The following is an 11,958-nucleotide window of genomic DNA, read 5'->3' as shown; positions in this document are numbered from 1 at the left end:
CACCCACAACCACAGAATCAACGACAACTGAAACTACAACTGAAACACCAACTACAACCACAACTACCACTACAACCACTACAACTACACCCACAACCACAGAATCAACGACAACTGAAACTACAACTGAAACACCAACTACAACCACAACTACCACTACAACCACTACAACTACACCCACAACCACAGAATCAACGACAACTGAAACTACAACTGAAACACCAACTACAACCACAACTACCACAACTACCACAACAACCACCACAACCACACCCACAACCACAGAATCAACGACAACTGAAACACCAACTACAACCATTACAACAACAACTACCACAACTACACCGACAACCACAGAATCAACAACTGTAACTCGGTCTCCAACTACATCATTACCATCTACAACCGCTCCAACATCATCTGAAACACCAACTCCAACTCCTCCTTGTAAATATTGTTGTGATCATCAGGTAAGCTGTATCACTTAAAACTCCTTTTGTTTCTTGCTAATAATTACATACTTAGTTTTATGGCATTTTTAATGTTGATTTACTGCAATTTCTTTGAGCATCCCATCACTGATTCTCCCCTTTTTCCTTGTTTACAGGAGAATGAGATGTTTTATTTTTGCAACTGCACCATGGCCAGATGTATTGGAGAAAATCAAATTGAAATAGTGCCATATGAATGTCCAACTATAAAGCCCATAACTTGTGCCAATGGGAAAGATCCTGTTCTTGTATATGATTATTATCATTGCTGCCAACAATATGAATGTGACTGTAAGTTTTCTATTTAATTTTTTTTTTTAAATGTATAAACATTATGATCACTGACGGATTAAGTTATTCTTATCATCCAAGAAAATATCCATGTACTTAAAAGTATAAATAGCAACAATTAATCTATAACAACCATCGGCTTCAAATGTATTTGATTCACAGAGAGCTTCTATTGTAAGAATGAAAATATTTATTGCCAATGTGCTTTTTCTAGATGCTTCACTTGTGTGAAGTGGTGTGGGTTATTTTAATGGCAAATGAAGAACCTAAATGTACTCATGCAGGGAATCATAATATTGAGACTGATTAGTGGATAGGTTTTGTTTTTATTAACTAATTACATTTTTCTGTCACTGTAGGTGAGTGCGAAGGCTGGGGAGATCCTCATTACATTACGTTTGATGGCAAATACTACAGTTACCAAGGAAACTGTACCTATTATCTGATGAAAGAAATTAGACCAACGCATAACTTAGAAATTTTAATTGAAAATGTCTATTGTGGCCCTACTGAAGATGTTTCCTGTCCTCGAGCTTTAATTGTAAATTATGGAGCACAAAGTATCAAACTGATCAACTTTAATCTTGGTGGACGACCTGATTTGAAGGTAACATGAGATGACCCTCTGAACAATAGCTTTTAAAGTATCTATCTATCTATCTATCTATCTATCTATCTATCTATCTATCTATCTATCTATCTATCTATCTATCTATCTATTGATAATATAGAGCATAGATAGATCGATAATATAGAGCAGGTAAAGGACATACTTAACACATTGAAGTTTTTCTCAGAAGGTGCGTTTCAGGTATACCTATTGATGTATGTATGTTTTGCAAAGATTTTTTTTGTGAAGGCTTATTTGCTTTTACAATAGGTCATGTATGTGCAAAAATCTAGAAATATCAGTTTTTCATTTTAAATCTAAATTAGCTTGGGACAAACTCAGTGTCTGCAAGCCATCAGTTGATATTAAACAAGCTTTATTTCCACATAACGAGAGGAATGCTTACCACATAATGACAGATTTCAGCTGGTTTCTTGGCTTTCTACGGTTTTTTTACACATTAATACCTTCATATGTTCAATATTTAGCCCATGCTCACTTCATTACATATAAATTAATTTATAGACTAATTTATTTTTGACTTTATTGTATGCATATACAAATTACATGCCATTATCACCAACATCAAAATACTAGCTTCATACTTGATATTTTTACTGTCTGTTCTTCTGCTTTTTTCAGGCATTTAAAAATGAAGATGAAGATAATCTAAGGCTCCCTTATTTTAAAGATGGTGTTAAGGTGGTGAGCACTGGCATTAACTTGGTGTTAGAGATCCTTCGTCTAAATGTGGTTGTTAAATTTGGAAGAACTGGCTTTAGTATCAACCTTCCATATGAGTACTTCGGAGGAAACACACAGGGTCATTGTGGTAAGAATGTCCTCTCAGAATGCATCTGTACACAGATGTACATATAGCATCTGTGTACATCTTTCAGTTTGAATGGAGAAAATGACACTAGAACATTTTTGATAGGAACTTGCTCCAACAATCAAGATGATGACTGCAGATTGCGTAACGGTACAGTAGTAGAAAATTGCGGTGTGATGGCCGACGACTGGCTTCTGGAGAAAGATAAGGGAAAAACTGGCTGCCTACCTAAACGTACTTCTCCACAGAAAACATGCAAACACAATCCAGATTCTGTTTGTGAACTGCTTAAGGACTCCTCAGGGTACTTTGCTAATCGTCTTGATCTGTATCACTTTCTTCAGCTTTTTAAAAAGTCTTTTTTCTAATGAATTTTCATTTTCCACTTCAGTGTCTTTGCTGCATGCCATTCCCAGATCTCTCCAGACAATTTCTACACAGGATGCATTTTTGATGGCTGCTATGTTCACAATCGGGCAGTGGAGTGCACAAGTTTGGAGACTTATGCTGCTGCCTGCGCTGAGATTGGAATTTGTATTGACTGGAGGAACCACACTAAAATATGTGGTATAGTACTTTTTTCCCCCTCAGCATAGACAAGTTAAAATGGAAAAAAAAAAACAGATTGTATTTAGTTATTTCCTAGCACTGAAATTTGAAATTTAGTTTTTATTAATATTATTTCTGTTCTTTTTGTTTGCTTTTTACCAACAGCCAGCAGCTGTCCATCAGGCAAAATTTATAGATCTTGTGGACCTGCAGATCAACCGAGCTGTGAGGACAAGTGAGTTAAAAAAAAAAGTTTTGTTTTTTTTGTTTTAGCACAAAATTAATTAGCACATGGGAAAGAGAAGCATAGGAAACATAAAAAACAGTTAAAGCAACTCCTTGTTTCATGCAAATACAACATAAATAAATTTAATTATAAAACACATGACATTTAAATCTTGCAGTCCTAACGATCCAGTCGTGAACTACACTACTGAAGGCTGCTTTTGTCCTGAAGGACAGAAACTGTTCAGCAAAGAATCAAATATATGTGTTAAAAGCTGTGGTAAGTATGTAAGAACAATTTTGAACATCTGTTTCATTATTAAGATTCAACTTCTTTGGTTCCTTTTGTTTGCTTCTCTAGCTGTATTTGAGCTTGGGGATTGTGTCTTTCCTTGAGACATTTTAGGACATATAAGAAATGAACTTGAAGTAATAGTGTTTGCTATTTCTGTGAAATTATAAATCAAAACCAGTTACTTTAAGTTCATAGATACTTGTTACTTTTTTATTTTTCTATTTTTTAAGGTTTCTACTGTTTAGAGATTTTATAGAGTTCAAAGTAGTTAAGCTATTTGGCAACAGCATTAGCATACAGAGACAAAGAGACTCACATAAATATGTTTGTCCTGTTTAAACAGGGTGTCTTGATCCCACTGGGACGTCCCGGGAGGTGAGCCAAACTTGATTTTCATCTACTGTTCTCTACTTGTATTTTTAGACATTTAAGCCAACACTACGTTTTCTTTTTTTTTTTTTAGTTCAACGAGACATTTGAATACAATTGTCAGACCTGTGTGTGTGATGAGTCCACCAAAACTGTGACCTGTAAGCCTAAGACGTGCCCACCCACTGCTTTACCAAGATGCATGGGTCCAGGATATGTTCTTGTCAATAAAACTGATCCATCAGATCAATGCTGCAATGTCCATGTTTGCCGTAAGACACAGCAATAATGCTGACTACTGTTTGCTGCTCGTTAGTGTTTAAATTAGTAATAAACTGAGTTCTTCTTCTTCTTTGTGTAAACAGAATGTCAGAGCCACGCTTGTCCGGACATCAACATGAACTGTGACGTTGGCTTTATGCCAAACATCAGTGTTCCAGAGGGAAAATGTTGTCCAGAACGTACATGTGGTGAGCCTACAAAATCAGTTTGTATCTACATGAGGTCAAATGGATAAAGAATAATTTTGAGTGATCTTTGTTTTTACATAAATGTCAACTTTCTTTCCTAGAACCCAAAAGAGTCTGTGTGCTAAATTCTGTTGAATATCCGGTAAGGGATATATGAAATGTATTGAGGAGATAAATATGTACCTTTTAGTATTTATTCATTGTTAGACTAAGACTTGCAGGCTAACAATGAATTTATGTGGATTTGTCAGCCTGGTTCTTCCGTTCCTGGCCAAAAATGTGAGAACTGCTTCTGTTCCTCAAACTCTTCATCTGGTGGTCTGATGGAAATCAAGTGCGAGAAGCAGCAGTGTGAAAAAACATGCAGAAAGGTGAGGAAGACAATGTAACGTTTATGACAATGCATGTATGCATTCATGCATACATATATGCTCAACAGGCCCTTTATTTTTCAAAGGGCCAGTTGGGATGAAAAAAATTGCAAATATTAAGGTTTTACTGCAATCAGGCATTTTGAATGTTATTGCATCGACATATATGGCTAGCTCAATCAGAGCATGACAACATCTTTACGACACTCCAGTTGCAATTAAGTAAACACTGAAACTGTTGTACATCATTCCAGAATAAATTGGGAAAAAATAAAACACATTCTGCACTAACAGTACAGATTAAACGGAAAGTTATACAGCAGCGATTCAAATCTCCAGGATCAAATGTCTTAAGATTCTCTACTATACCAGTTGAAAATCTAGTTTTTATATCTGTTTGGCTACTTATGTTGTAAAATCTTGTTTTATTTACATTAAAAATGTTAGCAGTAAGATTGCTATTACATAAGTGGGGCCTGCCCAATGCAACGCATGGCAGCGCCTTTTGTAATGCGGCTCGAAACGCTGCTTGCTTCCTCACAAAATATATAGCGAAACATGCAGCTCAATCTCAAGAATGGACTTGTTACTTCTGTTGGTGTTTCAACTTACCATGGGTGACGTAACAGGCAAAAAACAATGGCTTTACATTACAATGGAAATTAGAAAATAAAATAATAAATTATATCAGAAATATTCACCACTTTTGTGCTAATTTATTTTACAGGATCCAAATAGAATATTTGGGGTGATAACAGAAATGTTGAATGGGTGTGAATAAATTTATAATTAACTGTTTTTTTATTATTATTATTTTACCATGTAGATGCATTGAATTTGCCTTTTTTTCTTTCAGGGATTTGAATATAAGAAAACCAACTCAGATGATTGCTGTGGGACGTGTGTGCAGACCCAGTGTGTGTTCGTTGTTAATGGCACTGAGACACTCTTAAAGGTAAACTGAATCATCTCTGTGGGTTTGCATAAATTTCTGTAAGTATAAAACAACTAAGTATGTGGTTATCTGTGTGGTAATTTCCAGGAGGGAGAAACCTGGTCACCACCTGAAAATAAGTGTGAAAGTAAGACTTGTGTTAAGAATGGAGAGACTTTTACAGTCACCAACAAACACATCATTTGCCCAGCATTCCAAGAGAGCAACTGCAAGAATGTAAGTGCCTGGTTTAATGCATAAACCCACACTGGATCATATACAGAGAAAAATTCAAACTTGTTGTTGTTTTTTATTAATTTTTTTTATTCAGGACACAATTCAGACTGCAGCAAATGGTTGCTGCAAAATCTGTGAGTATGATTATTTTCTTTTCTTTAGAGTCAAAGACACTGAAACAAGCATAAAAACTGACATTTTTCTTTCCTCTAACATTTTAAAAGGTGTGGAAAAAGAGAATGCCTGCAGACTGTTTAACCGGACAACTCCTATCAACCACAATGGCTGTCAGACTGAGTTGAACATGCCGTCATGTGAAGGATCATGTGACACTTTCACCAAGTAAGTATGAGATTACTTTTAGTTTTGTCTTCCTCTGGAAAGTCATCAAATCGTTTATTAAGCAGTTGTGATGCATTGAATGTGCTGATTTTTTCTGTCCTTGTTCTTTTCAGGTACTCTGAAGCAGCAGCTGCTATGGAGCATTCCTGCTCCTGCTGTAAGGAGAGACGCGCCAGCAACCGCACTGTTACCCTGGCGTGTGAAGATGGTGCGCACGTCCAGTTCACTTATGTGCATGTGGAGGAGTGCGGCTGTGGGCACACAGAGTGCACCACACCTGCTGCACTGCATGTTCGCAGAAAGCGACGCTTCACACTGCAGTGACACAGTCCTCTGTCCTCACATGTGGGACCAAGATTTATCTCCAAGAATCATTTAAATAATCATTAAATCTCTAATAAGGTATTGCATACTTTATGGAGTTCATTTATCAGTTGATTGAATAAAAGCAAGCATCTAAGTTTCAGTCTCCTGTCTTTAATTATTTTGTTTGTGGCAGTCATTGTCATGAACTGTGGTTGTTGGTGGTGGTGAGAGAGACGCCGGGGAACCCAGGTAGTCATGAAGAAAAGATGATTTAATGACAAACCAGGAGAACAACTCAAAATCACTGGCAGCACAGGAACAGAACACAGACGTGAGACGAGGGTGTGATACGACGAGGATCCGACGAAGAACACAGACACAGGTGGGTTTAAATACACAGGGAAGGTAATCAGGTAACGGGATACAGCTGGGAGCAATCAACAGGGAAGACAGATTCACAGGGGAAACTGGACTAACAGAAAAACTACACAGAAAACACAGATCCTAACAGTCATCACATATTCTTTACCTGCTTCTATATATTAATGATAATGAAATGTTTGAATATTTAAAATTTCAGAATAATAACTTCAGTTGTTCTGTTGTTTTGTGGTAGTTGAACAATAAAAAATATCTTTATGTATATAAAAAATTGACCATTCACAGCCCTGGAATTGAGGAAAGTGAAACCGATAGGAAAATATATAAGAATTTTGGCAATATTGTCATTTTTCTAATATTGATGCAACCAATTAAGGAATTGGGTAGTATCTTTAATCTATAAAAGCTAACAGACATTATGACCTTATAGATTATTCATCTCTGATGCTCTGTTGCATGACAATAAATCTGAATCTGAAAAGTTGTTGGCATTATTATCTCAGCTGATGCGTCCCTGTAAGTCACAACAGCCAAACAGAAAGGCAAGCGCTCTAGGACAAAAAATGGAAGAAAACAGATGGTTAAAATAATTTCAAATATTGCAAATGTGACAGGAATTCATTTTTAATGCATTTCAGATGTGAAAAGGTTTTTGAAATCTCTCATTACTAAAGTTTCACAATTCAAATAAAGGTTTCACAAATCACAAACTAGGTTGGAAATATTCTGCTATTGGAGTGGAATTATCTACTCCAGATTTGAAATGTCAATGTGTGCTTTTTAAAGCAGAAAATATGATTTCTTAACACTTATATGTTAAGTATAATTTCCATAATTAGTTACTTATTTACAGTCATATGTTAAGCATAATTTACATGATTATTCTTCTTCACCGAATTTAATTTCATTGTGCATAATTACAAAAAGGTGACGTGAAACATAATTAAGTGCAAAGAATAATTTATTTTGGAGAGAGCAAGTCTTTTAGGATCTAGTTTTGTCTTTTGCCACTATCTTGCCTTCTGCTGATTTCGGTTGCTTGGTTACGAACAGCCGTTGCCGTTATTCAGCTATTGTATTGTTTAATAAAAATGTGAACAGAAAATATTCAGCAAATACGTCTGAGCCTCCGTTATAATCGCCCTTTAGCCATTTCCCAAATCAGAAGTTACAATCGGAAGCCAACTGCAGCTTCGACCCAGACAGTCAGTTAGGAACGCCGCCACAGCTAGAGGACCGGGCTGACGTTTCCTTCTGTGCAGTCCCCTTCTGTTTAGGATCCTGTTCAGAATGCGCATGTTATTAATGGTTTTAACCACAGTGCAAAGCAGCATCCATATTTCTCCATGCTTCAGACCAAACATGAAGGGAAACTTGACCAATTCCTGTTAGCCACTGTACTAGCCTAGCATAATTCCGCCACTTCCTGGACATAAAATTATCACGTTTATACAAGATAAGTATCACGTTTATACAAGATAAGTATCACGTTTATACAAGATAAGTATCACGTTATAACGTTACAGCGCTTGAAAAAAAATTATTGCGTGATAGCAATACGCTTTCCGTATTTATGATGCTGATGTATTTGCAAATAGACATCACTCAAAGACAAAGAAACCTGAATAAACACAAGACCAAACATTCTTCTCAAGGATTTTGTAATAGGCAGAATGATCCTAGCTGCTCAGGTCCTAAACCAATAGGGTCCATACTATCACTCTCACCTGAAACGATGAGATATTTTTTTACAACATATTTAACAAAATGCACACCTTCAAAAACGCTCAATTTTTCTGTCATCGATCCGTATCATACTGTCCCCAAAGTCTTGTGGACCATGAAGATGTTTTTTGGCAAATAAGAGAACTGACTTTGTGTTTGTTTTGGTCAGCAGCGCTTCTCACCAATTAACTTCCCCATGGATCCTGCTTGATGAGTCTTATTGTTGACTCAGGAACACTGATCTTAACTAAGACAAGGACTGCTCAGTAACATCCTGCAGAGCCGATGCTCTCTTAAGACATATCAACCTAGAAGGTTTTATCTGTCTGTGGAAAATGACTGCATCTGGTTTGCTGAGGTTTCTGTTTTAGCAATTGCTATGTAACTTTTTGCAGAATAATATTTCTTTGTTTAACCCTCCTGCAATCACAGCTGGATGCTTGGAAACAGTGAGACAGATGTCACAGTCTGACAGTGGGGAAATGATGGGGTTGTCCTGTCAACCCGTCAGATCTCAAAATCACAGAAAAAAGAAAAAGAAACTCGGAAAAGTGCCCACGGGGTCAGTTTGACCCCTTCAAAATGGCAAAGGGGAGCAATGCACAGGGTTGAAAAATCAAACAGGGTTGGTTATGGTTAAAAGGGAAAATGCACATTAATAAACATAAATATTTAAATTCATCGCAATGTGCAAAACTTAGATGAGACAAATGTTCTACAATACCAGGTAGGTTTATGGTTTAGAACAAGGTCTATGTGCTGTTCTTCAGTTTTGTCTGTACAGAAATCCAAGTATGAACTGCTCAAAGTAACTTTTCCCACAAGAGATCTAACAGCATGTTGTAGTTACGGTCTTCCTGTATAAGCTTTGTGAATGTATAATGAAATTATTCAGTGGGGTAAATAGAACGGACAAACTTGAAGCAAACCAAACATTAACTTATTTGTATTCTCCAGAAGTGTCTCATATATTTGCCATTCTAATCTTCTGTCATGCCTGATGTAGAAAATACAGTACAGCAATTATGAAACTATCCACATCATTTCAAATCATCAATGGTATTGCCTTTACCAATTGGCCACCCAAAAAGGCGGTTCTAAACCTGCACAGAAATCTAAATGTATAAATAAAGCCTTGACCGTCAGCCTCACTTTCATCTGCTTTGGAACCCACAGTGGGAACCATGAAGTGGGCAGTGGTGTGGCTGTGTTTCTTCAGTTGTTCTGTTGCAATTCAAGCCAAACAGGGTAAGACTTACAAGTTCTAGATTTTTAAAAAACAGTTTTAAGGACCGCAAAAGTTGATATTCTGTTTCTACAACAGTTTGCTCAAGATGCTTGATGTTAAATTTATTTTTCTAAAAAAATAAAATAACATATCCTGTTTTTAACTTATGTAGGGGAAATATATCAATAATTTATATTTTTCTTTTGAATTTTCTCTTTCTAGTTCACAACCATGTCAACAACATCTGCAGCACTTGGGGCAGGCAGCACTTTAAGACTTTTGATGGTGATGTGTACCAGTTTCCTGGCTTGTGTGAGTACAACCTGGCCAAAGACTGCCATGGTTCTGACCCCAAGTTCTCAGTGAATGTTAAAAGGGAGGAAAATGATGGAAACATTGCAATAAGTTACATATCAATAACTATCAATGAAAATGGATTCTACCTAAACAAGACCCATGTCACTGAAAACAGCATACTGTAAGTATAAAAAGAAAAATTGCATATTTTTATAAAATAGAAAAAAGTTAAAATAGTTTTTGTCCTTTTTTTTATCAGAGTCAGCCTTCCACATTACAGTAGAGGCGTAAAGGTGGAAGAAAGTGCATTTTACATCAGTTTTAAAGCTTCAAGAGTTGGCATCACTGTCATGTGGAACCGTGAAGATGCAGTCATGGTAAGAATTACCATAAAGAGCCTTACACCAGATTTTGATGTTATTGTCAACATTAACGTCAACATCACATAGAGAAAACTGTTGAAAGAATCAGAGTCAAAGGGATGTTGAAGGTAAAACAAATATAAAGAAATGTCCTGTACTCAAGACTTCCTCCCCCCTCAAAGTACCTTGACAGCTCGTACCACATTTATTTTGCGTACTATGCAATAGTACTATAAATTACTATTGGGGTTGGGGGTTGTCAACTTTAATACAGATTTTTGCTTATTTTAATGACTTTTAAATATTCTCATTATTGTTCTGTATCGCATTGTGGCCTTATTTTGATAAAATGCATTATTATTATGAGCAGTGATAGCAGTATCATTCCTCCAGTATAATGACTTTCTACTTCTACTTTCTTTCATCCCCACTCCACTCTGTGACACTGTCCATAACGGCAGTCAATAGCACACACAACATCTCCATTAAAAGAGGGTGGTGTGCATCACCTGTGCTCCTGGAATCAATTCCAAGCATGCAGCTTTTCTGCTCACACAATTTTTTGTTTATTTGGAGTCCTTGTAGATATAACTCTATGGCAAAATCTTTTCTCAGTCATTAACTGACTAAAGAAAATGGAAGAGCACAAGCTAAAACTTGCAGAAAGCTGAGTATAACATCTGCATGAAACAAATTCAATGTGATCATTTACTATGCACAGAATACACATTGCTGTAGAATAACATGAGTGTAATTTTAAGTAACAGAAAAATATGACTGTCCTTTTCTTCCATTGTGTGTATTTCAGGTGGAAGTTTCAAATAACTATAGAAACAAAACCTGTGGACTTTGTGGAGACTTCAATGGTGTTCCTGTCTATGATGAGTTCATTGTCAATGGTATGTTGTTCAACTAATACAATTTATGATGCAGATGATAATCTATCATCTCCACCATCTGTTAATGATCACATTCAGGTCTTATATTATTGACTTACTTTATTGTCATGATCAGGTTTTAAAATCAGCCCCATTGAGTTTGGAAACCGCCATAAAATCCATCTACCAAATGATGACTGCAAAGACCCGCATGAAGACAAAGATGAGTCATGGAAGTCTGGAAATGTGTCAAGTTCTTGCAAGAATTTTGTGAGTTTTCCGGCACGTTTATTTGGTAGAAGACGTGGTGTTTTGCTTACAAGTAAAAAATTAATATTGTTCCTGTTTTCTGTTGATTGTTTTTCTCTTTTTTTATTTAACCAAATCAGCAAACCATCTGTGAAAGAGCATTTCTCTCCAAATCCTGGAGTTCATGCAATGAACAAATTGACCCTGAAGCTTACATTCATGCATGTGCCATAGACATGTGTGCCTGTAACAACAGCACCAATGACTCCTGTGTCTGCAGCACAATGTCTGAGTTTTCTCGTCAGTGTTCCCACGCAGGAGGACAGCCACCTAACTGGAGATCTCAATTGTGTGGTATGTTTTATTTTTATTTATTTATGTTTTGTGAAAATGTTTTTTTAAACAGCTGAATAACCAGCTTAATAATTTGATGAATGAAGAACACATCGGACATATTTCTGAAAAAAAAATCATACAAATAGCGAATAATGTTTAGTTTTAAATAAAAACATTTCA

General features: G+C 36.3%; 2 protein-coding genes across 2 annotated transcripts in view; both read left to right on the top strand.

Annotated features, from left to right (window-relative positions):
* The first annotated feature begins 35 nt into the window (after positions 1-35).
* On the top strand, positions 36-6,470 carry LOC103132483 (intestinal mucin-like protein). The gene is made up of 18 exons (XM_007544286.2): positions 36-470; positions 608-782; positions 1,142-1,389; positions 2,035-2,224; positions 2,330-2,528; positions 2,616-2,791; positions 2,939-3,008; positions 3,178-3,278; positions 3,637-3,668; positions 3,757-3,934; positions 4,028-4,132; positions 4,234-4,274; positions 4,384-4,503; positions 5,360-5,458; positions 5,546-5,674; positions 5,769-5,808; positions 5,899-6,016; positions 6,130-6,470. Exons 2-18 carry the CDS (start codon positions 617-619, stop codon positions 6,338-6,340), a joined length of 2,223 nt encoding a protein of 740 aa, XP_007544348.1. The 5' UTR covers positions 36-470; positions 608-616; the 3' UTR covers positions 6,341-6,470.
* A 3,117-nt stretch (positions 6,471-9,587) lies between these two features.
* The window catches only part of LOC103132485 (mucin-2-like), a 6,251-nt gene continuing 3,880 nt past the window's right edge, over positions 9,588-11,958 (top strand). The window contains exons 1-6 of the mRNA XM_016667417.1: positions 9,588-9,676; positions 9,879-10,134; positions 10,213-10,330; positions 11,124-11,214; positions 11,330-11,463; positions 11,583-11,796. Coding sequence (XP_016522903.1) covers positions 9,613-9,676; positions 9,879-10,134; positions 10,213-10,330; positions 11,124-11,214; positions 11,330-11,463; positions 11,583-11,796 — 877 coding nt within the window. The 5' untranslated portion in view covers positions 9,588-9,612. The remainder of the gene's footprint in view (positions 9,677-9,878; positions 10,135-10,212; positions 10,331-11,123; positions 11,215-11,329; positions 11,464-11,582; positions 11,797-11,958) is intronic.

This window comes from Poecilia formosa, unplaced genomic scaffold (genome assembly GCF_000485575.1).
Source record: "Poecilia formosa unplaced genomic scaffold, Poecilia_formosa-5.1.2 Scaffold1080, whole genome shotgun sequence".
Lineage (NCBI taxonomy): Eukaryota > Metazoa > Chordata > Actinopteri > Cyprinodontiformes > Poeciliidae > Poecilia > Poecilia formosa.
This window is presented reverse-complemented; position numbering and strand designations above follow the sequence as displayed.

Coding starts and splice junctions, on each gene's coding strand:
- LOC103132483 (XM_007544286.2), top strand. CDS start 617: ATGTTTTATTTTTGCAACTGCACCATGGCCAGATGTATTGGAGAAAAT. Junction 3,009..3,177: donor CAACCGAGCTGTGAGGACAA/GTGAGTTAAAAA, acceptor TAAATCTTGCAG/TCCTAACGATCCAGTCGTGA. Junction 3,935..4,027: donor CTGCAATGTCCATGTTTGCC/GTAAGACACAGC, acceptor TTGTGTAAACAG/AATGTCAGAGCCACGCTTGT.